At 49.4% G+C, this 23,067-nt stretch overlaps 1 protein-coding gene and 1 long non-coding RNA gene across 2 annotated transcripts in view; one reads left to right on the top strand and one right to left on the bottom strand.

Annotated features, from left to right (window-relative positions):
• Window positions 1–5,992: 5,992 nt before the first annotated feature.
• On the bottom strand, window positions 5,993–12,961 carry LOC130530320 (uncharacterized). Its single transcript, XR_008951812.1, has 2 exons — window positions 12,604–12,961; window positions 5,993–12,567 (listed from the first exon to the last, which is right to left on the bottom strand). It is a non-coding gene; the product is annotated as an uncharacterized LOC130530320 (long non-coding RNA).
• A 246-nt stretch (window positions 12,962–13,207) lies between these two features.
• LOC130530285 (IQ motif and SEC7 domain-containing protein 2-like) overlaps window positions 13,208–23,067 on the top strand; it is a 59,286-nt gene continuing 49,426 nt past the window's right edge. The window contains exons 1-2 of the mRNA XM_057041317.1: window positions 13,208–13,571; window positions 16,349–18,092. Of these exons, the coding sequence (XP_056897297.1) occupies window positions 17,371–18,092 (722 nt within the window). The 5' untranslated portion in view covers window positions 13,208–13,571; window positions 16,349–17,370. The remainder of the gene's footprint in view (window positions 13,572–16,348; window positions 18,093–23,067) is intronic.

Raw genomic sequence — 23,067 nt, 5'->3', positions numbered from 1 at the left:
CCTCCACCAGGAGGGAGCGTGAGGTCCTTTCTGTAACATCTACATGGAGAAAGCTGTTCCTTTCTCCATCTTCCTGTTGGAGCTGCTGGTCTGCTGCCTGCCTCCAGTCGGTTATTATGTGATTGAACAGGTCAACAGGAAAGAGGCCGTATGAACCTGCTGGAAAAATGCACATCGCCACCTAGTGTTGAGGAGGAGGACATGTTCACATCGTCGTCTCCTTTACATGTAAACTGGAACAGCAAAGGAATTCACACAATTCTAGCAAAGCTGGATCAAACTGTTCATGTAAAGGTTTTGAGTGGTTCACACTTGATGAGCTTTTAGTAACTCTACAATCATGTCGTTTACTCCTAGATTTTAGTCCTGTTTTGGATGGCTGTATTTGGAAGGTGCCGATTAAAGAGATAAAAAGGAAAACAAATTCAGGTCTGTCCATCGTTGGTCTGTTCGAGCTTACAGCTAAATGTAAAAGTGATAGTTGATATCTTAGAGAATTTACTTTATTATAAAACCAGCAGACTAAACAGCCAACGTAGACTTCAGACAGCTACACGTTGTGGGGAGAACATCATCATCACATCAAGAAAAGTCAACAGCACAACAGAATCATTCTTTTTTCCAGGGATAATTTTCTGAAGATCTTTTGAAAACATAAATCACGACTTTTGTTTGTTTGCAGAAAATGTGGCCATGTAAATCAAAGGGTTTGTGCAGACCTGGTGACAGATACAGTGTCCACTCCTGGATCAGCCTGGGAGGAGTAGCATGCTCCTGCTGCTCCTGCTGCTGCCTGCACCTCCTCTGGGCTCCCCCCGGCACTGGGACGGTGGCTGGTGGCGTCCAGGAGATCAGATCTGCAGCTCTCTTCTGCCTGTGCTCTTCTGCAGCGTCGTGCCGGAACAACAGCAGCCTCAGCAGAGTCAACCAATGATCTGCAGCCGACAATTTATTTCCCCTCCTCCCTGTCCTCCCCAGTCCTCCCCTCCTCCTCCCACCTGCTCTGGGTCCCTGCTTCCCCCTCCTCCCACTCCTTACACCAGTCTTCTCATTGTTCTTCACCTGTTCATTCATCTCTGTGACAGTGGTAACCCGTCGCCGTGAAGGTGTGTAAGTACATATTTCTGCCTCTTTCTTGGCTCGGAACAAACTGGTTTGTGCGGATCAGCTCTGCTTTCAGTCCTCCCCCCCCCCACTGCTCCCAGTCACCCCCCACTGCTCCCACACAGCCCCCCCACAGGCCCCCCACAGCCCCCCCACAGCCCCACCAAAGACGAAGCTGCCGAACCCAAGAGTTTCTGTCTCAGACGCAGGAGTAGCTTCATCTGCATGACTGCTTGATGTTTAACCTCCACCCATCAGTTCCAGTTCTGGAAACCAGTCTGATAAACACCAGCTATTATTACTGCCAGTTATTATTACCACCAGTTATTATTACCACCAGTTATTATTACCACCAGTTATCATTACAACCAGCTATTATTACCACCAGCTATTATTACCACCAGCTATTATTACCACCAGTTATCATTACCACCAGCTATTATTACCACCAGCTATTATTACCACCTGCTATTATTACCACCAGTTATCATTACCAGCAGCTATTATTACCACCAGCTATTATTACCACCAGCTATTATTACCACCTGCTATTATTACCACCAGTTATCATTACCACCAGTTATCATTACCACCAGCTATTATCACCACCAGTTATTACCACCAGCTATCATTACCACCAGTTATCATTACCATCAGTTATTATTACCACCAGCTATTATTAACTCATGTTATTATTAACACATGTTATTGTCACCACCAGCTATTATTACCACCAGCTATTATCACCACCAGCTATTATCACCACCAGCTATTATTACCACCAGTTATCATTACCACCAGCTATTATTACCACCAGTTATCATTACCACCAGCTATTATTACCGCCAGTTATTATTACCACCAGTTATCATTAGCAACAGTTATCATTACCATCAGTTATTATTACCATCAGCTATTATTAACTCATGTTATTATTAACACATGTTATTGTCACCACCAGCTATTATTACCACCAGCTATTATTAACACGTTATTGTTAACACGTTATTATCACCACCAGCTATTATTACCACCAGTTATCATTACCAGCAGCTATTATTACCACCAGTTATTATTACCACCAGTTATCATTACCACCAGTTATCATTACCACCAGCTATTATTACCACCAGTTATTATTACCACCAGTTATCATTTGCAACAGTTATCATTACCACCAGTTATTATTAACACATGTTATTATTAACACATGTTATTATCACCACCAGTTATTACCACCAGCTATTATTAACACATGTTATCACCACCAGTTATTATTACCACCAGCTATTATTACCACCAGTTATTATTACCAACAATTAATATTAACACCAATTATAATTAATTATAGTTATTATTATTATTAATAATATTATTATTGAGAGACAAGAGCACACACACACACACACACCACACACACACACACACACACACACACACACACCACACACACACACACACACACACACACACACACACACACACACACACACACTTTGGTACATGTAATTAGGCTGAGCTTGTGTGCACAGTTCTAGGTGTGTGCATGTGATATGAGCAGCTTTGTCATCCCTTAATGATCTCACCCCCCTGACCAGCTGACTGTGTGTGTGTGTGTGTGAGTGTGTGCGTGGGTGTGTGTTATATATACACACATTATATCTTACATTAGATTATCTTGGATTTTGTCATGTTATCAATATCAATTACAACAGTGATGATAATAATAATCAGCATTAAAATATTGTTATTACCATCATTTATATATTTTATTGTAATAATAATGTTTGAGAGGAAATATTGTCATCATAGAAAAATACAACAAAATTTCATTTGGCAGAATCTTTTATAGCAGCAACAATATCACAAACACTGAAGAATAAAAGTGCTAAGATTAGTAATAAATGCAAGTTAATAAAAGGGTAACCCCCTCACGCATGTTATCTATAACTAGTCTGTATTAAAACTGTGTGTGAAATGAGAAAAGGTGTTCTTTTCACCTGACCTTTGCCCCTGGGAACACAAAGCCTGCACAGAGCTGTATATTAGTCCAGCACCTCCTGATGATAAACCTGCCATTTTAATCTGTCTACATCAAATATATTGAGAAGAAGCCAGAAGCAGATTTTCCCAGCTGACCTGAAGGCCTCACATTCACATTGTTGCCGTCTTTTAGCCTTTGGAACTTCTGAGGGTGCCGAAATCGGGCAGGATGTTTACTGGGACAACACTGATAGAGTCACAGTGTTTTAGATCCACGTATCCCTTCTTCCCTTAGTGGTGAAGACTTCATGGGATTCTTCACTAATAAAATTCTAGCTATCAGAGAAAAAGCTAACCAGGCCATCCCAACAACTGGACCATCACCAGATGTGCTGACTGCGGGGACATACAGGTTCTCCAACGAGCCCTTAAACTCCTTCAGCCATATATATTTTTCTGAGGCGTCATCGCTAATTCAGAAATCCAAGACCACCACATGTCTTTTAGATCCCATCCCAACACACCTGTTGAAGGATGTTTTACCATTGATAGGCAGATCTATACTGGACCAGATCAATTGTTCTTTAGTGACAGGTTATGTACCCCGGTCCTACAAGGTGGCAGCGATTAAGCCGTTGCTTAAAAAACCATCACTGGATCCTGATGTCTTAGCAAACTATAGGCCAATGTTGAGTTTGAGATGTTTCAGTCAGGCTTTAGAGCTCATCACAGCACAGAAACAGCACTTCTTAAAGTTACTAATGATCTTCTCATAGCTTCAGATCATGGACTGGTCTCTATGCTGGTTCTGCTGGACCTCAGTGCTGCTTTTGATACAGTTGATCACAGCATCCTGTTACAGAGACTGAAACATGTGATTGGCATTAAAGGGACAGCACTAGACTGGTTTAGATCATATTTATCTGAGAGATACCAGTTTGCTCATGTCCATGGTGTTCCCTGCTCATACAGTAGGGTTAGCCATGGAGTTCCTCAAGGTTCTGTACTTGGACCAATCCTCTTCACCTTGTACATGCTTCCCTTAGGGAACATTATTCGGCAGCATGGGATAAGTTTTCATTGTTATGCTGATGACACTCAGCTTTATTTATCCATGAAACCAGAGGAGACAGAGAAGTTAGTGAAGCTCCAGACCTGTCTTAAAGACATCAAGTCCTGGATGTCTTCAAATTTCCTCCTCCTTAACCCAGGAAAAACTGAGGTCATGGTGTTTGGTCCTGAACCTCTCAGGGATAGATTAGATCACATGATCACTCTAGATGGTATCTCATTAACATCTAGTCTCTCTGTGAGGAATCTAGGAGGAACTTTTGATCAAAATCTCTCCTTCAACTCACACATTAAATTAGTCTCTAGAAGTGCCTGTTTTCACCTGAGGAACATCACAAAGATCAGGAAGCTACTGATGCGGCATGATGCTGAAAAGTTAGTCCAGCATTTGTTACTTCCAGGCTGGACTATTGTAATTCTTTATTATCAGGGTGTCCAAACAACTATTTAAGAAGCCTCCAGTTGATCCAAAATGCTGCAGCCAGAGTTCTGACAGGTATTGACAAAAGAGATCACATAACTCCTGTAATGGCATCGCTTCATTGGCTGCCCGTTAAATTTAGAATAATTTTTAAAACCCTTCTTTTGACCTACAAGGTCCTCAGAGGCCTAGCTCCATCCTACCTGGAGGAGCTAGTGACACCTTACCAGCCAAATAGACCGCTCCGCTCTCAGAATGCTGGTCTACTTGTGGTTCCCAGAGTTTCTAGGAGTAGAATGGGGGGCCGAGCATTTAGCTACCAGGCCCCCCTGCTATGGAACCAGCTCCCTGTCCAGGTACGGGAGGCTGACTCCATCTCTACTTTTAAGATCAGACTTAAAACCTACCTCTTTGAAAAAGCTTATTGTTACTAATTCTGTAGTTCCGGTTACTATCATAGATAGACAAATTATCATACTTAGGGGGTCGTCTAATCATTAGATTAACGTCTTAGCTATGCTGTTATAGGCCGAGGCTGCCGGGGTCCGGAAACATGATCACCTGACAGGCCTCTGTCACCCCACTGGGTCATGGTTTCCTCTCCTCTCCTCTCCTCTCCTCTCCTCTCCTCTCCTCTCCTCTCCTCTCCTCTCCTCCTCTCTCCTCCTCCTCCTCATCAAGCAGGCATCAAGCCTCTCCTTTCCTCCTCCTCATCAAGTCATCCTGGACTGCAGGGGACTCAGGAGTCGGGCTCTGCACATTCACAGGTCCAGCAGACGGCTTGGAGACCTTGAACGTGCAGGGAAACAACAAGGGAACCAGGCAGAGCAACTCAACAACACTCAGGCTCTGAGAGGCAGGTGCTCCCTCCTTAAATAGGTGGCCAGGTGATAATCGTTCACCTGCCTGCAGCGCCAGCTGTTGCCAATCAAGCTCCTCCACGCCCCCTACAGGAAGAACACAACCCTGGACCCCAACAAAAACTACCTAAAGAGCACAATCGCTAACAAGGATTAATCCTTGGTTCATGGGAAAGTAAAGTGCTGGATAAAGTAAAATAGACTCTGAGATTTGGAGCGTATATTTGTTCTTTTAGTGATACTAAAATATACGCTCAAGCTTGATGTAATGGGATGGAAGTGGGAGGGTCAATTTCTGCACTGTGCCACAATGTGGCTTTGATCATATATATTATAAATGTAAACTCAAAACATGTGAAAATAGTATTTGTGGATGGTAATCCATACAATTACGTGTGTGTGTGAAATTAAGAGCTCCAAATTCAATTTCCCAGTTAATAAACATTGCTGATATTGATATGAGTTTAATTTAATGTAATGAAACACACACACACAAAAACACACAATTCACACATGAACACACACATGGCCTGTCTGAAATGAAGCATGCGGCTGTGTTTAAACGCATTTTAATGACTGTAGAATCACCATCAATATCTCCAAACATCAGCACCATTAAACCAGTGAGGAACGTCTCATTACACTGGTCCCAGTGTCTACTGGGAGATCCCTCCATTAATGTGGACTTGACAGCAACAGGAAGTTTTAGCTTCAGCCCAGATGCGGAGAGACGTCCACGATGGGAGAATGTCTGCAGCATCCGAACTAATCAATGAGCTGATTAGAGGAGAAGCACAACAGGAAATATTGATCTTTGATTATGAGCATCAGGAGATGAAGCCACACACAAAGTGTCTGCTGCTGTTGCCAGGTAACAGTTTCTGCTCAGGACTTCAAACCATGTCATAACCAGTCCCAGCTTTAGAGAGCCCCTGTGGTCCAGAGCGAAAGCTCTCTTCGCTTCAGATCGGTTGGTTTGACTTATTTTCTTCTGCATTCTCAGAGCAGCAGCCCTCGGCTGAGGAGGGCTGTCGTGAAGAACCCACCTCTGCTGTACTCTGGCAGTAATGGTGAACCTCCAGGACAGAGAGGCAGTCACGACTGTCCACCCTGCAAAGTTGCTGAGTGCCGGATCTCAACATAAGTACAATCATATGCCTGTAAAAATGATATTCAGTCTCCCCTGAAGTCGGGTGATGGTCCAACTCTCATCAAGGACCAAACACTTATCACAAATCAAAGGGCAGAAGACTTTGAAGACCTTCTGAAGCAGCCCTACCCTGGTAGACGCCTCAGTTCTGGAAGACCTACCGATCCATCCCACCATCCAAGACCTCGTTCTCCCGCCAACTTTTGAAAAGATACAAAGTGCAGTAAGGTTGTTGAAGAACGGCAAAAGTCCTGGCCCTGATGGTATCACTGCAGAGATCTTCAGACAGCGAGGTTACATCTCTTCTTTGTATCAGGTTCAGGAGGAACAGGAGCACTGTGGACACGGGGTTCACAGCAACTCCAAGAGCAGCAGAACCTCTTCCTAGGCCTGGCCAAGGCTTTTGACACTGTCAACAGAAACATACTCTATTGGTCCTAATCTATGCCAAACCGGAGCTGGGGCCAGGACACAAAACTACAGTCCTACAGTCCCCCCTTCTCCTCTCTCTCTACCTAGCCGGCCATCAGCAGGAGGGTCCCCCTACATGAGCCTGGTCCTGCTCAAGGTTTCTTCCTGTTAAAGGGGAGTTTTTCCTGCCAATGTTGCTTGTTGGGGGTCAGGCCCGGGATTCTGGAGAGGGACGAAAACAATTTTGTCGCAGCCATTTTTAATCCATCTCTGTTAATAAATTCTAGGCTTGAAGAGTGTTATTGTCATCTCATCTCCAGCCTGGAGGAACATAGAGCCAAGCTTACCTGCTAGAGTACCCCGCCCCCAGTCCATACGGAGTTTCTGTCCTTAAACCACACAGGATAACTAGTGTAGGTGATTTCACTCTTCACAGAGACACAGATAGAGACAGTCTTAGCATTGCAGTCACCTCATTATTGGATTCCATTGGGTTTCCCAGAGGGTAAATTCACCCACTTGGTCTCAATCACACCCAAATCAAGGGTGTGATTGAGACCATCACTTAGGAACACTTCAGTTCTTACCAGAAGATTAGAATCCGCTAGAAAAGCGGGTTTTCTCTGGGTTGGTACCAGATGGGGACCAGAGTAAATTTCAGGAGGCAGTTCCAGCAGGGTCAACCATAGCAGTACTTCCATTAGCAGACTCCTCCGCTAATCTGAACTCCTCCCAATTTGACCGACTTGGAGACAACACCATGGACACTCTTAGAGGCACTCTGGACTCTGTTGCACCCTTAAAGAAAGCTTGTAAAACAAAAGAAAACAAGGTAGAGGACTCTTGCTTTTTCTGGACAGAGTCTCAAAACCTGTAGGAGCGCAAGGTGCAACGCTGCCCCAAACTAATTGAGGAAAATAAAAACTTTCCTCCAAGAATTCCCTGTGAGGATGATAGCACGTGTCACTGCCAGAAGACAGGAATCTGAACCTGGACAGTGGGGACAAAAAGGACAGTGGGGTTATTGGATAATGTGTGAGGACACCCGAAGCTGCACCTGCCCCCTGGACTCATCTCCATACAGTATATATGACTGATGTTAGTGTTGATGTTTTCTGGACCTGTGGTATCTACTGCACACCTGTCTGCCCCAGGGAGACGGGTCTTTAGATGTCCTTCAGGTTTCTTTTGTTTAAAGGTCTAAGACCAGTGGGGGTCACAACTGTGCAGCTTGATTTGAGCACAGCATGGAGCTACGGTTTGGCCCGCTCACCACAAGCACCTTTCAAGGTTCCTTCAAAGCTGCTGAAAGGACCGCCGGCAGCCTGACCCCCTGTAGAAGAAGCAAAGACCAACCTTCAGTGTCTCCACGCCCCTTACAGTCCTAGAGTCCATCAAATATGCCGGCAGTTTTCAGCATCATCTTCATTAGGCTGGCTCACAAGGTCATTGTAAAGGTCACCTTGGTCCTGATGGAAAAGTAGAGCCTGAGCCCCCCAGCTGGAGGACACCCCGACACCCCACTTTCTGGAGGTTCTGCCAACAAGGAGCACTGAAACTGGAGGAGGACTGAGACCAACGGTGGACCAGGAAGCATCTCAGGAGACAAGAAGCTACCACAGCTCACAAATAACAGGACTAGGACACAATGGACAACCTGAATGGTGTGTGTGTGTGTGTGTGTGTGTGTGTGTGTGTGTGCGTGTGTGGGTGTGTGTGTGTGTGTGTATGTGTGTGTGTGACAGAGAGTCAGGGGACACATTAATGGCCTGCAGACATCACAGAATTTAATCTTCACATGCTGACAGACTGAAAGGTTCAACAACGACACAGTGTGCAGATTACACACACACCCGGGGGATTTTGTATTTATTATGTTGCTCACTGCTGACTAAAAATAGTATTTAGGGCTGTTGAACCAATAGAAGGTTGAAGCAGATTAATCTCAGGACCAATGACTGATTTAGATTAATATGATCAATTCCCATAATTTAGGATCTGATCCCATCAGAATGAATTGAGTTTCATTTTCTTGGAGAAAATCCTGGGACAGACACTGATAACCAGGGAGGGAGGGAGGAGGAGGGGGAGCGGAGAGGAGGGGAGGGGGAGGGGGAGGAGGAGGGGGAGGAGGAGATGTTATGAAGAAACTGAAGAAACGAGCAAAAAGAGGCTTCAGCAGGACTTCATGTGCTCCTGTTTGTTTCTTCTCTGCAGCCACACCAGCAGCCTCCACGTCCTGATCCACCAGATCCGTTGGGCCCTGCAGCCACACCAGCAGCCTCCACGTCCTGATCCACCAGATCCGTTGGGCACTGCAGCCACACCAGCAGCCTCCACGTCCTGATCCACCAGATCCGTTGGGCACTGCAGCCACACCAGCAGCCTCCATGTCCTGGTCCACCAGATCCGTTGGGCACTGCAGTCACACCAGCAGCCTCCATGTCCTGGTCCACCAGATTCGTTTGGCCTTGCAGCCACACCAGCAGCCTCCACGTCCTGGTCCACCAGATCTGTTTGGCCCTGCAGCTCTTCAACAGACGTCTCATCAGCCTCCTCACCAGTGGTCAGAGTGGTCCAGCTCCTCCAGGCTGTAGATCAGGAGGACTAAATCTTTCATTGTCCTCTGATTGTCTGCAGATCTACCTGGATCATCAGAGCTCAGAGAGGAGGAGCAGGAGGTGCTCATGGAGGGCACCGCTCAGGGGGTTGGTGTCAGCTCCTCTCTTCTTCTGTGGTGTAATAGAGGTCTGACCTGTCAATACCTCTGACCTTGTCTCCTCTCAGTCCCCCTGAATTTAGTCATCACGTTAACCAAGGTAGATGTAGAACAAAGGTCATTATTGACAATCCTGAGCTGAAGGACAGCTTCCAGAGCCACTGACAGACCTACTGATCCACTGACCCACTGAAGCATGTTGGAACACAGAACATGAAGTTCAGGCACTTCCGTCAACTCCTCTTATCAGTCTCTTGTTCTCTGAATGCTCAACGATCCGAATGGTGGCGCTGCCCCCTTGTGTCCGACAGAAGTTACTACAAGAGTTACAGACTCTTCTAACACTATCGCGGAACTGAAAAGCCAAGGGGATTCGAGCCCACATCACTCTTGTTGAGTGTTTGTGGCTTATTGATTCTAGCTCTGTATTAATAAACAGTAAATATGCAGCATCACTGAACTCAGTCATGATGAACAATTTAAAAACCACAGATGACCTCTCAGACTGACCAATGAGCATTAATGATCTTCTGGAACCGTGGTCCTCTGGGTAGAATGGGAGGAGAGGAACCATTAAAGAGCTCATGATAGAACATCTAGTTAGCATGAATGTTTGATCTAAAAGCTTTGACTCGTGTCTCAGAACTTGTGTGGACGCAGAAGGTGTCTTGCATCATTCAGGCTCCTCCCACTGTTGCTGGTTCAACACTCAAACCAAACAGGTAGATGGAAACACAGTGAAGCTGCTGTAGAAGGACACAGATACAGCAGTGGACGACTGTCCTCAGGGACAGGAGGTGTCCTGATGGACAGCAGGTGTCCTTAGTGGCAGGGGTGTCTTCAGGGACAGTCTCCTGTGATTGGGAATCTGTGGACAGTCACTTGTGGACAGTCACTTATGGACAGTCACCTTTGGACTGGCATCTATGGACAGTCACCTGTGGATGGTCCCCTGTGGTCTCTCACCTGTGGATGGTCCCCTGTGGATGGTCACCTGTGGTCTCTCACCTGTGGATGGTCACCTGTGGTCTCTCACCTGTGGGCTCTTTTAAAGTCAGGAAGTACAATAATTTCCTTTTGGTTTTTCAAACAATGCTCAAAGCCTCTACGTCCACCTGTCCCCCTTTCAGCTCTTCCCTGAACACCCCTGGACCCAAGCCTCAGCATGACCCACTTTGTGATTGGAGCATTGGGACGTGATGTCATCTCTGAACTCAAAGCCCATCTCATCTCCAACAACCTGGTCGTCAGCGTCAACAGTTGCACCTTCTGCATCGTTCCCCTCTCCCGAGGTGTCCCCCAGGGTTCGGTGCTTGGTCCACTCCTGTTCATCCACTATGAGCACAACTGATCTCACTCACAAAGCCCTCCAGGACTAGATTCCTTCCCTCCTTCCACTTCTCAGCTCTGTCTGTTGACTGTCTTCCACCCAGTGTCCCACTTTCTTGTCGCCAGTGATGAAACCTCCTCCTCCATCTTCCTCTCATGATTGTGAATTCCAAACCATTCATTTGTGGTGGAGGAGGAGGAGGTGTGAGAGGAGGTGGAGGAGGAGGAGGTGGAGGTGTGAGAGGAGATGGAGGAGGAGGTGTGAGAGGGGGTGGAGGAGGAGCAGGGAACAGCCTGCTGATCAATGGAGTCACCAAAGACTAGTAAAAAGAATAGAGCTCTCACCACGTTACACCACGCGTTGCCCTGGGAGACGGGCAGTATTTACAGTTGTGACGACGTGAGCTGAGCAGACAACAGTGACGGCAATCATCGGACCAATGACGTCAGCGCCACCGTCTTCGCCCTAGTTTAGCTGGTTTAAGGTTCCGCTTCCACCAGGTGACCGAGTGATGGTTCTGTCGTGCGTTGAGGATCTGTGGTGCAGCTCTTCCAAGCCTCCATGGTGACGGAGACGTTGAGATGAGTACTGATGTGTGCGTGTTATGATGTCAGGTGAGGATTGCCGTGGAAAAACCCGCTCAGGTGAGTCGGTATCGTTACACCTTCCATTTCAAAACCCTCGTGCCAACACGTAACTGAAGGCGTGTGTCGCGCGCGAGCGTTCTGCGCTGTTATTGAATGGGTTGACTGGAGCTCGTGGTCATTTTAACAGTATCCGATTACTTCTTCACCCACATTTACCTCGCGAGGACGGATCGATCCTGATTGGAATCAACATTGCAGCTGGATCGATCTGGAGCGTGATCGGTGAATCCTGTGTAGTGACCCATCCTCCATCCGCGTGCGTGATTTCCTGTGCACGGAAACCTCAAATCCTGGAGCTCATCGCTCAACTTGGGCTGTTTTTGATATCATCTGATGGAGGCTTTTAGATTTTATTGGTGTTTTACTCACTGAAATTCCTCATTGGATCAACTCCCATCATCCACCACAACCACACCACCACCACCATCATCATCATCATCATCATCATCATCACCATTCTGGCTTTAACATCTCCACTGGCGCCAAACGGACCTTTGAAACGCAGTCGTCTCTCCTCATCATCCAGGTCAAGATGATAAGAAAGCTTCTGTCCTGGTTCAGGCACAATAAATCTGGGATTTGGCTTCCACGTGATCGTGTCTGGAGTTTCCAGAGGATTTTATCTTTACGAGATTTTGATTGAGTTAAAAGCTCAGTGGGCCGTTCACTGGCCCTGGACCACATCCAGGAGGTCCAACAGCCTGAGAGCTGGAGCATCAACACGTGTGTTTGTGTCCACTGATCCAGAGCTGAAACACACTCACTCAGCAGTTAGCGGTTAGCTGTTAGCAGCAGCGTGGGGGATAGTAATGGTGAAGAAGAAGGCTGAGAAGTTCCTGGCTGGCTGGTGGATCCACCCTGGCTGGTGGACCTGTCCTGGCTGGTGGACCCGTCCTGGCTGATGGACCTGTCCTGGCTGGTGGATCCGTCCTTCCTGGAATCCGCAGTATCTGTGTGGGTCAAAGCTCCTGCAGCAGGCTGCCCAAACTGGGACAGTCAAGTCCTCCTTCAAGGTGACGAATGTTCTGTGCTGAAGGAGGCCACGCTGGGGAGGGGGGGCAGATTGTGCAGAGTCGTACTTTTGTGTCCCCCTGGAGGTCCTCAGCACCTCCAGGGGGAACAGGAACTGATCCTGAAGAGGAGGACTGTGGTACTTCTTCATAGCTTCTCACTGCAAAAATCACTGCTGCTATCAATCCCAAAAATCCCAATAACCAATGGTAGCAGTGTGTGTGTGTGTGTGTGTGTGAGAGAGAGAGAGAGAGAGAGAGAGAGAGAGAGAGAGAGAGAGAGAGAGAATTGCAGTTGTGCAGTAAAGCAGTAATGTGATTTCTGCATGACGGTGCACACACGCTCACACACACGGGCACACACACGTGCACACACTTCCTTCTCCACGGCTCTGTTTCCACCTCCTTTATCCCTCTATCTGAGCCTGACACCTCCTCCTCCCCTCCTCCTCCTCTCTATGGGCAGAACATAGCAGAGGGGAAGCAGCAACACTTGAGCGCTGAGCGTTGACGTGCACGGAGCGGAGGACGTTGTCAGCACCGCAGCGCTGGATGGGGCTCGGCTGTCAGACGCAGCGGAATGATAATTAGGAAACGGTTGAGTCGGCAGCAAGAGGAGGAGAGAGGAGGACAAGGAGGAGCAGGCCTGCAGCAGGAGAGGCTGTGAAGGAGAACTGGGACTGATCCGGTCCAGACGGGAGCCGCGCAGCAGTTTCTCTTTTATCGTTCCTGTAGGAAGGAGATGACGGTGACAGCAGCAGTGGAGGAGGAGATGGAGGGATGAGCGCGGATCAATAATCCCCCCTCCTCCTCCTCCTCCTCCGCCTTCATCCCTCTATCACCTCTGCAGGAGCCGCTGAAACCTGTGAGACTCCACTGCTTGTTATTCCTGTTTTTATGGCTGCTGCAGTGTGTGTGTGTGTGTGTGTGTGTGTGTGTGTGTGTGTGTTGGATATATAGGCCATCAGAGCTGCCTGTATCTGCAGCCTCCATACGTGTCTCATGCGTGGGTGCACCGTGGCGGTGGGCTGGGTCACGTGTGGGACGGACGGGCCACATGTGTTTGCCGTGTCCGTAAAAGCAGCCGTGAAAAGAGCGTTCCGGAGCATTCCAGCGTTTAGCCATTAGCGTCGCCACCTACACGCGATGAATTCAGTCGATGCGACAAACGCTGCGGCTGCTGGTCGGCCCAGAAGAGCGTTTGGAACTAAAGCTGGTAAAATCATCCCTTTTTATCGACTATCAGATTAAACGTAAACGATGACCTTCCTCCTCCCGGCTGGTGCGAGTGTAGCGGCTGTAGCGGCCGTAGCGGCTGTCGCCTCCTGCTGACGGACTGATACAGGCAGAGGAACCTCATTAGGAGCCACTCTGATCTTAAAGAGAAGAGAAAGGGCCCAGTCATGATACGATGGCTCCAGGCATCGTATCATGACTGGGCCCTTTCTCTGGAACGGCTGCAGATATCTTACATCTCACCCCTTTGACCCGTTCCTGCTGCTGGTTTGTGATGCACCTGTAGCTAGCCCCGGTTATCCCTCGCTCCGTGTTTTAGAGGAGTTCTTAGAAGCACTTCTTTCCGTGGTTTGTTACATGAAAAATAGATACCGCAGCGTGTTTGAGTCCCTCTGGACTCCATCAAGCAGGAGCATTTCTGCCGCTGCAGCCATGTGCTCCAGTCGAGCATACGCCACCTTCAGCAGGTGGAAGCAAGTACCAGCAGGTCCAAACAGCGCTGAAAAACTTGTGCTCACATCACCACCACCGCACCGAGGTCCTCGTGTCATGTGTGATCGGGGAATGGTGTGCCAACGAAAATGTCTTCTCTGCCCTCAGCCTTTGATTAGCATTAGTGCTAACTGGGGGGGGGGTGAGTTCAGCAGATGACTGACACCTCCAGGTGGTACAGAAGTGCACCAAGAAGCCTCTGATGCAGTCTTGAGCCATCTTTCCATGTGCCTTGGCCTCCATTCACCACAATCAAATGATGGGAGGGCGGGGGGACCACAGGTAGGCAGGTCACACCTGATGACTCCCAAGGCAGCGAAGTCAAGCTTTGGGCCCTATGACAGGTGAAAAACCTGGGAGTTCCCATCAGTCTTAGAAGGTGACACTAGAGGCAAATCATCTCCAGGGATGTGAAAGAGGTCCAGTGGCTGGAGAACCTCTCAGATCCAGTGGCTGGAGAACCTCTGGGGTCCAGTGGTTGGAGAACCTCTGAGGTCCAGTGGTTGGAGAACCTCTGAGATCTTTTCCAACTGGAGATGTGAGATCTCCTGGTGACTGAACCCAGTTAAGGCTGATGAATGTTCAGGACCGCATGGTTTGATGTTGACTTGTGGAACTTGCTTCAGTCACACAACTCATCAGGTGCCCTCATGCACTGGTCCCAGTACAAGGAGCTGGGCAGGCAGGTGAGCAACATCAGCACCAGCCTCTGGAGATCCCTGGAGGATTCCTATGCACCACGTGAAGGAAAAGAGCTACTCTGACACGGAAACATTTGAGTTGCACGAGGCAATTCATTCATGTAGCTTGGATAGGCTCTGCCCCCATGAAGGCGTGCAACCTGACCAGGAGCTTCCTGCAATTACAGCTTTCACTCATGTAAATATGACACCTGGTCCAGATCCAGCAGGTGCACACGCAGAGCGTTCCGTCTTTCTTGATGCTGTAGTACCTCTGACATGGGGGGGGGGGCAGTGTTGAGCAGCTTTGGTTGCTTTAAAAGCTTTTAAACTTTGCTAGCTTGACAAGTATTGTGGTGTGTGTAGATTATGGATGAAATCCATGTTCACACATGATTCCTGCAGCTAACATTAGCTCTTCTGCTAACAACCCCCCCTTCATTGAAAAAGTAAAGGATCTCCTACTGGGCAGACATGATGGTCCACTGGGCAGAATTCCACAGGTCTCTCTCACTTCCTGTTTATGTTTCATGTCTAGACAACTGTAGTGTGTAGCTGAGTGTAGCCACACACACACACACACACACACACACACACACACACACACACACACATCAGAGGGAGGGATGCTGCTGGTCAGTTACGGAGTCCTGAATAATTGAAAGGTCTAAAAGCTGAACCGGTGTGGCTGCTGTACTGAGACGCTCCTCACTGATCCTTCCGGGAGTTTGATGCAGGAGAAACTTTTCCCAGGAAGGCATGGAAGTTTGAGGGGGATCTTTGGGATTCTGTCTAGTGGAACATCACCTGCATGTCCCCCAGCTGGAAAGTAGATACAGAAGTAGTGTGGGGACGGGTGGGGGAAGGGGGCGGATGACTGATCACCAGGATAAACTACGCAGCCATTTCTGACCCAGCAGAAAGCAGACTGGTCTTCACATAAACATTCTGGAGCAAATTCTGCTGGTTTTACTGGTGACACACATGTCTCATAACCTGGTCCTGCAGCCAAGTACACCAGAGTCCACACCCCCTTATGGGTGTCCTGTGGCTGTTCTGTGTTTGGTAACCAAGCAACCAGCTGAATGACTTGCTCTCGGAGGAGGTGCAGCTCCACGTGCACCTCCGTGTTCCCCTCACATTAGAGGAGCACCTGTGTGATTTAACCTCGTCTAAAAGGAGGCTGAGATGGTACGTGTTCCTCATCTTCTCTTCTTTTTCTTCGATGTCTCAGATGGACGGCGGGACGTGAACAAAGGGATGTGATGATGATGGCCCCCAGGCACCTCGGCCCATGCACGAGGGTGGCAGACACCTGAAATGACCTTCAACCTCTGTGCATCACCTCCTAAGGTGACCCTCTGGGAAAGGAAGAGCTCGGGAGATGAGCTGAACTGGAGGGGCTTCGTTTCTGTTTCTCCACATCTGCTTCCAGAGTCTTTTTTTTTGGACATTTTTGAAGATTCCTGCTCTCTCTCATTTTTGGCCCATCTTCACAGCGGGATGGATTTCATGGGCGCCTGGGCTTAAATGACTCCTGGAGCCCCGGCAGTCGTTTCGGATGACCCGTTTCCACTCCTGCCGGAACCATTCCAGAACTAGTCATGCACGACTCCTTTAGCGCAGCGGGACAAATGGAATCGGTGTCAGCTGGAGTCTGGAATCCTGCTTCCTGGTGGACACAGCTGGATCAGTGAACGACAGCTGTTGGTGGAGAATAAACTGATCTTCTCTTCTACTGCTTCTCCTGTCAGCCGTCATGGGCCCCAGCCCTGAGAGAAACACCTGACCGCAGCAAGGAATGGTCGAACACTTCATGAGACTCTCTGACCGGGGTCAGCATCTGCCAGGTCCACCTTGATTGTCCAAACAGAACTCTAAGAAGAAGCAGTTCTCTCCCCCCCACTTACTCTTGGTGGGGGGGAGGGTGCAGGGCCGTTTTAAGGGTGTAGGGGTTAGGGTCTTGGTGTGTAGTGATTAGATTTCCTTGGTTGTAGAGTAGACCGACTAGTTTAGTTCAGCTTATCCAACAGTTTTCTTTGTTTTTCTACCTGTCCAAGTCAGGTTAAGCTGGAGTGCTAATTTGGGCAGCGTTTCATTACTCAGAAGGATTAATTGTAACTGTTGGTTCTCGCCATCCTGGATTTAACCAATTTTGAGGAAATTCCTCTTTGGTGATCCTCAGTTACATCCCTGGTGTTTACCCTGAGGCCCTATAGCCATTGGCCTCCGTGCTAACTCTCAGACGCACTAGTCATGGATGCCAATCAAGGGCCGAGCCAGGGCAGCCCAGAGAGCCCTAACCGGGCCGTGGAGTACCTTCTTGAACTCAACAATATCATTGAGAGCCAGCAGAAACTTCTGGAAACGCAGCGGCGCCGAATTGAGGAGCTGGAGGTCCAGCTGGACCGTCTCAGCCAGGAGAATAAGGACCTGCGTCATGATCGGCAACCTCCTGCTCCTCCCCCACCTTCTCTTCCTCCTGAGCCACCTCTCCCACCTCCTCCTCCTCCACCTCCACCGACTCAGACGGCAGCAACCTCCATGTCTGTGAAGAACCACCACCACTACAACAGCCAAGCTCCTTCCCAAGCTCCTCCTTCTTTCTCACTCCATCAGCACCAGCATCATCACCACCAACAACAGCAGCACCACTCCTCCACCCACCACTCCTACAACAGCACCAGTGCGACCACCATCCCGGTTCCTGTTCCCTCCCAGGCCTCGGCACCGACTTCCATCTCTATTCCAACACAGATCCCCGTTCCGGTCCCCTCCTCGGGACCTGCTCCACCTCCTCCTCCACCTATCCCCCCCAGGGATCAGCCGCGGGCCCATAGTCGCCTGACCCGATTGCCCTCCACCAGCACCGGCACCAACACCAACTTTGTTGAGAAGGAGAAGGAGAGGCTGGAGCGTCTCCACAGGTCAAACGCCTCCAACAACCACCACGCCCACACCCTGCACCACCACAAATTGTAAGTTAGACTAAAAGTTCTTCTCTTTCAAGCAAAGTCAAGGGTTCCGGGAAGATGGCGAACCAGAAACTGGCCAACTAGAAACTGGCCAACCAGAAACTGGCCAACCAGAAACTGGTGAACCAGAAACTGGTGAACCAGAAACTGGCCAACCAGAAACTGGTGAACCAGAAACTGGCCAACAAGAAACTGGTGAACCAGAAACTGGCCAACCACAAACTGGCCAACCACAAACTGGCCAACTAGAAACTGGCCAACCAGAAATTGGCCAACCACAAACTGGCTCACGACTACACAGACAGCTTTTTCTGCTCAACTTTTCATTTCCTAAAACCAAAACCTGAATTCTGCTGAATTCAATCCCGGTTCCGCCAGTACACTGATGGTCAACTTCACCAACAGCTGAGTGTCTGTTTTGCCATCACTTCCCTTGACCTTTGATCCTGAGCGCTACTAACTCATGTTTTAGCTTTTCTCCCAGCTAAGTTTGCATTGATTGACTGCTGATAGAAGCAGGAACTCATAGTGGATCCTGTTATTTGCTGAAGGGTCTCCTCCAGAGGAGAGGGTGCAGCTTGGTCACCTTGAGACTGGTTCTCCTACTGGGTTTATGGATCTTCACTGTTCTTCTAGCCAACGTGGTTGCAGGACTTTGTGTCCATTATGTCAGTAAAGCAAGGAACCGAAACAACTCCAGCATCTTTCATAACTGGAAATGGCGTTACATCAGATGGACTGGAGGGGGGTGGGGGTGGGGGACCTGCTGCAGCTCGCTGTCTTCCTTCTGCGTATCCCAACATATTTTTAACACGTTTACACTCAGAACAGTGTTGCCTGGCAACCCCAATGCAAGCAGCATCCCAACCGTCGGCATCTTCATGCAGAGTTTTCGCGGTGTTGCAGCGGGCTGCAGGACACAGTGCCACCGCCGTCCCTCTGTGGACCAGGCAGCTCCGCTCCGCAGCAGCAAACGCTGAGCGGCATCTGTGGGAGGTGCAGGTCATGGTAATTGCTGTTGCTATGCAACTGAGGAAAAACTGATCTGAAGGACGATACTGGCAAACAGTGGAAATGGTTTTCACCTCACTCGCTCTGCTGCGAGCGCTGTTTGATACGCGGAGCGTTGCCTCCCCGTCGGTGCGAACATGGAGAGCAGCTGCAGTGAAAATGCTGCGGTGACTCACGGAGGCTCGTAACGCTACTCTGCTGCTTCTCGTACGCGCTCCTCTGCACTGCCAAAACAGTCCAACTCGTTGCTCAAAGGTTGAGAGGGTGAATCACACTTTCATTGGTGAGTTTCTCTGAGGAGACTCGAGGCATCGCAGGGCCTGAGTCACGGCATGCCCGGGCACTGCTGGGGGGCCAAACGCTGACCTTAAGATTGCAGAAGATGTAACGGCCTGAGAACAGTGATGCGGCGTGAAAGCAGCAGAGAAGAAGCACCGTGGTTATGAAATCGCTGCTCCATCAGCTGCTCGCTGCTTCTCTGAGCGACTTGATCACGAGCCAGTAAATCCCACTCTGCACTGGGCAGCTGATGACACAGAGGCACAGCAGCACGGTCCAGCACAGCCCACACCGCCTGAACCACGCAGAGGAACCTGCAATTAGCCAAGAACCAGGGGGAAACAGAGAAGCAGTATCAAAGGAAAGCACCCTAAGCACCCGGACCGTCCAGGACTGTCCAATGTCCTTGTCCCATGTCTCAAATGGTGTCTCTTGTTGCTACAAGCAACATAGGGTGCTACGTTTTCCACAAGTGTCAGCAGATAGCCCACTTTAGCAGCCAGAGTGCTGCTAAGCTAACCTGCTGATGCACGCCTGCATGGAGACCGTGAGTTTTCTTCATGTCCCCGTGTGTCTTTATGATGGGACACCCTCAGATGCGTGAGTGAATGGTGGATGGATGGGTGGGTCACAGGATCAGATTTGTGGGCTCCAGAAGGATGCAGGATGAAGGAGGAAGGATGCAGGATGAAGGAGGAAGGGTGCAGGATGCAGGATGAAGGATGCAGGATGAAGGATGCAGGAGACAGGATGAAGGAGACAGGATGAAGGATGCAGGATGAAGGAGACAGGATGAAGGATGCAGGATGAAGGAGACAGGATGAAGGGTGCAGGGTGCAGGGACTCCATCATTCACCACTGGGTGGTTCCCTCTCTGGTTTGAGCCTTTTAGAATAGAACCTGATGAGGCTCACGTGGACAGGAGGAGAGCCAGTTAATCAAGTCTCTCAGCTCCAGGCTGGAAGGAAGAAGAGAAGCTCTGAACCTTCAACCCTGGACGAGCTGGTGCCAGTGGGAGGAGCTGATCCCCCAGTGATCCAGTGATTTATTCTCTCATCAGTGTGATCTTTCATCCTTCTTTTCTCTACTAACAAAACACTGTGTGTGTGTGTGTGTGTGTGTGTGTGGGGGGGGGGGGGGGGGATAACAGAGAGTCAGTCTCTGTTATATTTGGTAACATGGAAATGAGCCTCAGAGCTGTTGGGTGGTGCCAAAGGTTGGGGGGTAACTGCTGTCATGGTAACGGCTCAGGAGGAGGAGGATGGATCATGGTTGGTTTCATAACAGCAGAAGGCTCCTCTCGGCTCCTCCCAGCTCCTCTCGGCTCCTTCCGGCTCCTCTCGGCTCCTCCCAGCTCCTCTTGGCTCCTCCCAGCTCCTCCCGGCTCCTCTCTGCTCCTCCCGGCTGCTCCCGGCTCCTCCCGGATCCTCCCGGCTCTTCCCGGCTCCTCTCGGCTCCTCTCGGCTCCTCCCGGCTCCTCTCGGCTCCTCTCTCAGCCAGTTTCCTAACTGAGCAACACTTTCAGCAGTGCTGCTCTGCTTCTCCTTCTCCTCATCACACGGTGTTTCTCTAAACCCGTTGGACCAGGACACAAACCTGGAAAGAATCCGTGTGTTTACAAATGTGGGACCCTCATGATGAGACTGCTGTCATGTTGCGTCCCCGTCCACGTCCCTCCTGGACAGCTCGTTGACACAGAAGGATTCTGTTATGGTTCCACTTCAATGATGTGACTTCATATTTGCAGACGCTTTTCCTGCTCATACTTTCAGTTCCGGCATGTTTGCCGTCTAGTGGACACCTTGGTGGGGGGCCACCTGGTGCATAGACACAATGGTGCAGTCTTTCCAGCCACCCTTCACAAACGTTGTGACGCCCGTGTCCTGGTTGAAAGGGTTCTGGTTGCCACGACGACAGCAGAAGCCAGCTGGTTTTCACCTTGAACTAAAATATTGAAACATGCTCATTTGTAAATGTTGTGCCTGATGAATGGACCCACGTTCTAAGGACTGATGTTTGGCAGAACGTCTGTGCTGGAGCAGATGGCTGCTGGAATGTTCTGGCAGGGAAAAGTCTGACTTTACCTCCGTGCTAAAGCTGTTGGGATCAGCTCTAGCTGGAATCAGCAACAGTCGCCCTGACTGTGTGTTCCAGCTCAGAAAACACACCTTAGCTCAGGGAGGGCGGGGGAGAATCCTGGCTCAAAGCTAGTGTGTCCCAGCACGTGTCCCAGCTGTGAGGACAGTGTGCGGACAGTATGAGGACAGAATAATGACAGTGTGCGGACAGAGTGAGGACAGTGTGTGGACAGAGTGAGGACAGTGTGTGGACATTGTGCAGACAGAGTGAGGACAGTGTGAGGACAGAATAAGGACAGCGTGCGGACAGTATGAGGACAGAATAAGGACAGCGTGCGGACAGTATGAGGACAGAATAATGACAGTGTGCGGACAGAGTGAGGACAGTGTGTGGACAGAGTGAGGACAGTGTGTGGACATTGTGCAGACAGAGTGAGGACAGTGTGAGGACAGAATAAGGACAGCGTGCCGACAGTATGAGGACAGAATAAGGACATTATGAGGACGGTGTGCAGACAGTGCGAGGACAGTGTGAGGACAGTATGAGGACAGTGTGAAGACAGTGCGAGGACAGTGTGAGGACAGTACGAGGACAGTATGAGGACAGCATGAGGACAGTCACCACCACTTCTGTTGTGTTGCTACTGAGCCGCAGTGTTCAGTAGCCCAAATACGTCAAAACCTGCACGTCTTCACATCAGTCATCAGGAATCCAGGCGACCGCCTGTTCATGTGTTGTTTTTTTGGTGTGTGCGTGTGTGTGTGTGTGTGTGTGACTGTGTGTGTGTGTGTGCCAGGTCAGCAGCTGCAGGAGGATCTATTTAAAACAGGCACATGCATCCACTGATGCAGCTCCTGTTGCCGTGACAACATGTTTTTTCGTTTGCGTCGGTTCCCCTTAACAACACTGTTGTTTCAGACCTGGACAGACCTGGACAGACCGGGACAGACCTGGACAGACCTGGAAAGACTGGGACAGACCTGGACAGACCTGGACTTGAAGACACAAGCGTCCCAACATCATCACATTTTAACTGCTGTTGGTTCCAGCAGTTCCAGGGTGGTTGTCGTTTCTCATCAGCTGGCTGGCCCCCTGCTGGTAGCTGAGCTGTACTGCACGTGGCCACTGGGGGTCAGCCTGTTCCAGACAGTCCCATCACATTAGCTTTGCATTAGCATTAGCATCACTGGAATCAGAAGATGAAGATGATGAAGATGATTCTGTCACTGTATGATGGTGCTCAGACTGGAGGAAATGGATGGAAATGGCGCCCCCTGGTGGGGAACACTGCGTGCTGTCTCATGCAAGGCTGGCGGTTAATGAATCGCACCTGTTGCACAACAGTCCTCTGTAGCCCTTAGCCACGCCCCTTTGTGTGGTTCACCTGTAGCCGTGGCCGCTGAATGAAGAGTTTAGAGGGCTCATTTGTGCCGTTTCACCAGTCTGATGCTGTGTTGGTGATTTTACAGTGACCACAGTCACTCCTCACGCTGATGTTCATGGAACGGCCTGCGGGGGGCGCTGCAGACCACAAAACTCACTCTAGAACGATGTTACCTGGTGTGTGTGTGTGTGTGTGTGTGTGTGTGTGTGTGTGTGTGTGTGTGTG

Source organism: Takifugu flavidus, chromosome 8, assembly GCF_003711565.1.
Source record: "Takifugu flavidus isolate HTHZ2018 chromosome 8, ASM371156v2, whole genome shotgun sequence".
NCBI lineage: Eukaryota > Metazoa > Chordata > Actinopteri > Tetraodontiformes > Tetraodontidae > Takifugu > Takifugu flavidus.
This window is presented reverse-complemented; position numbering and strand designations above follow the sequence as displayed.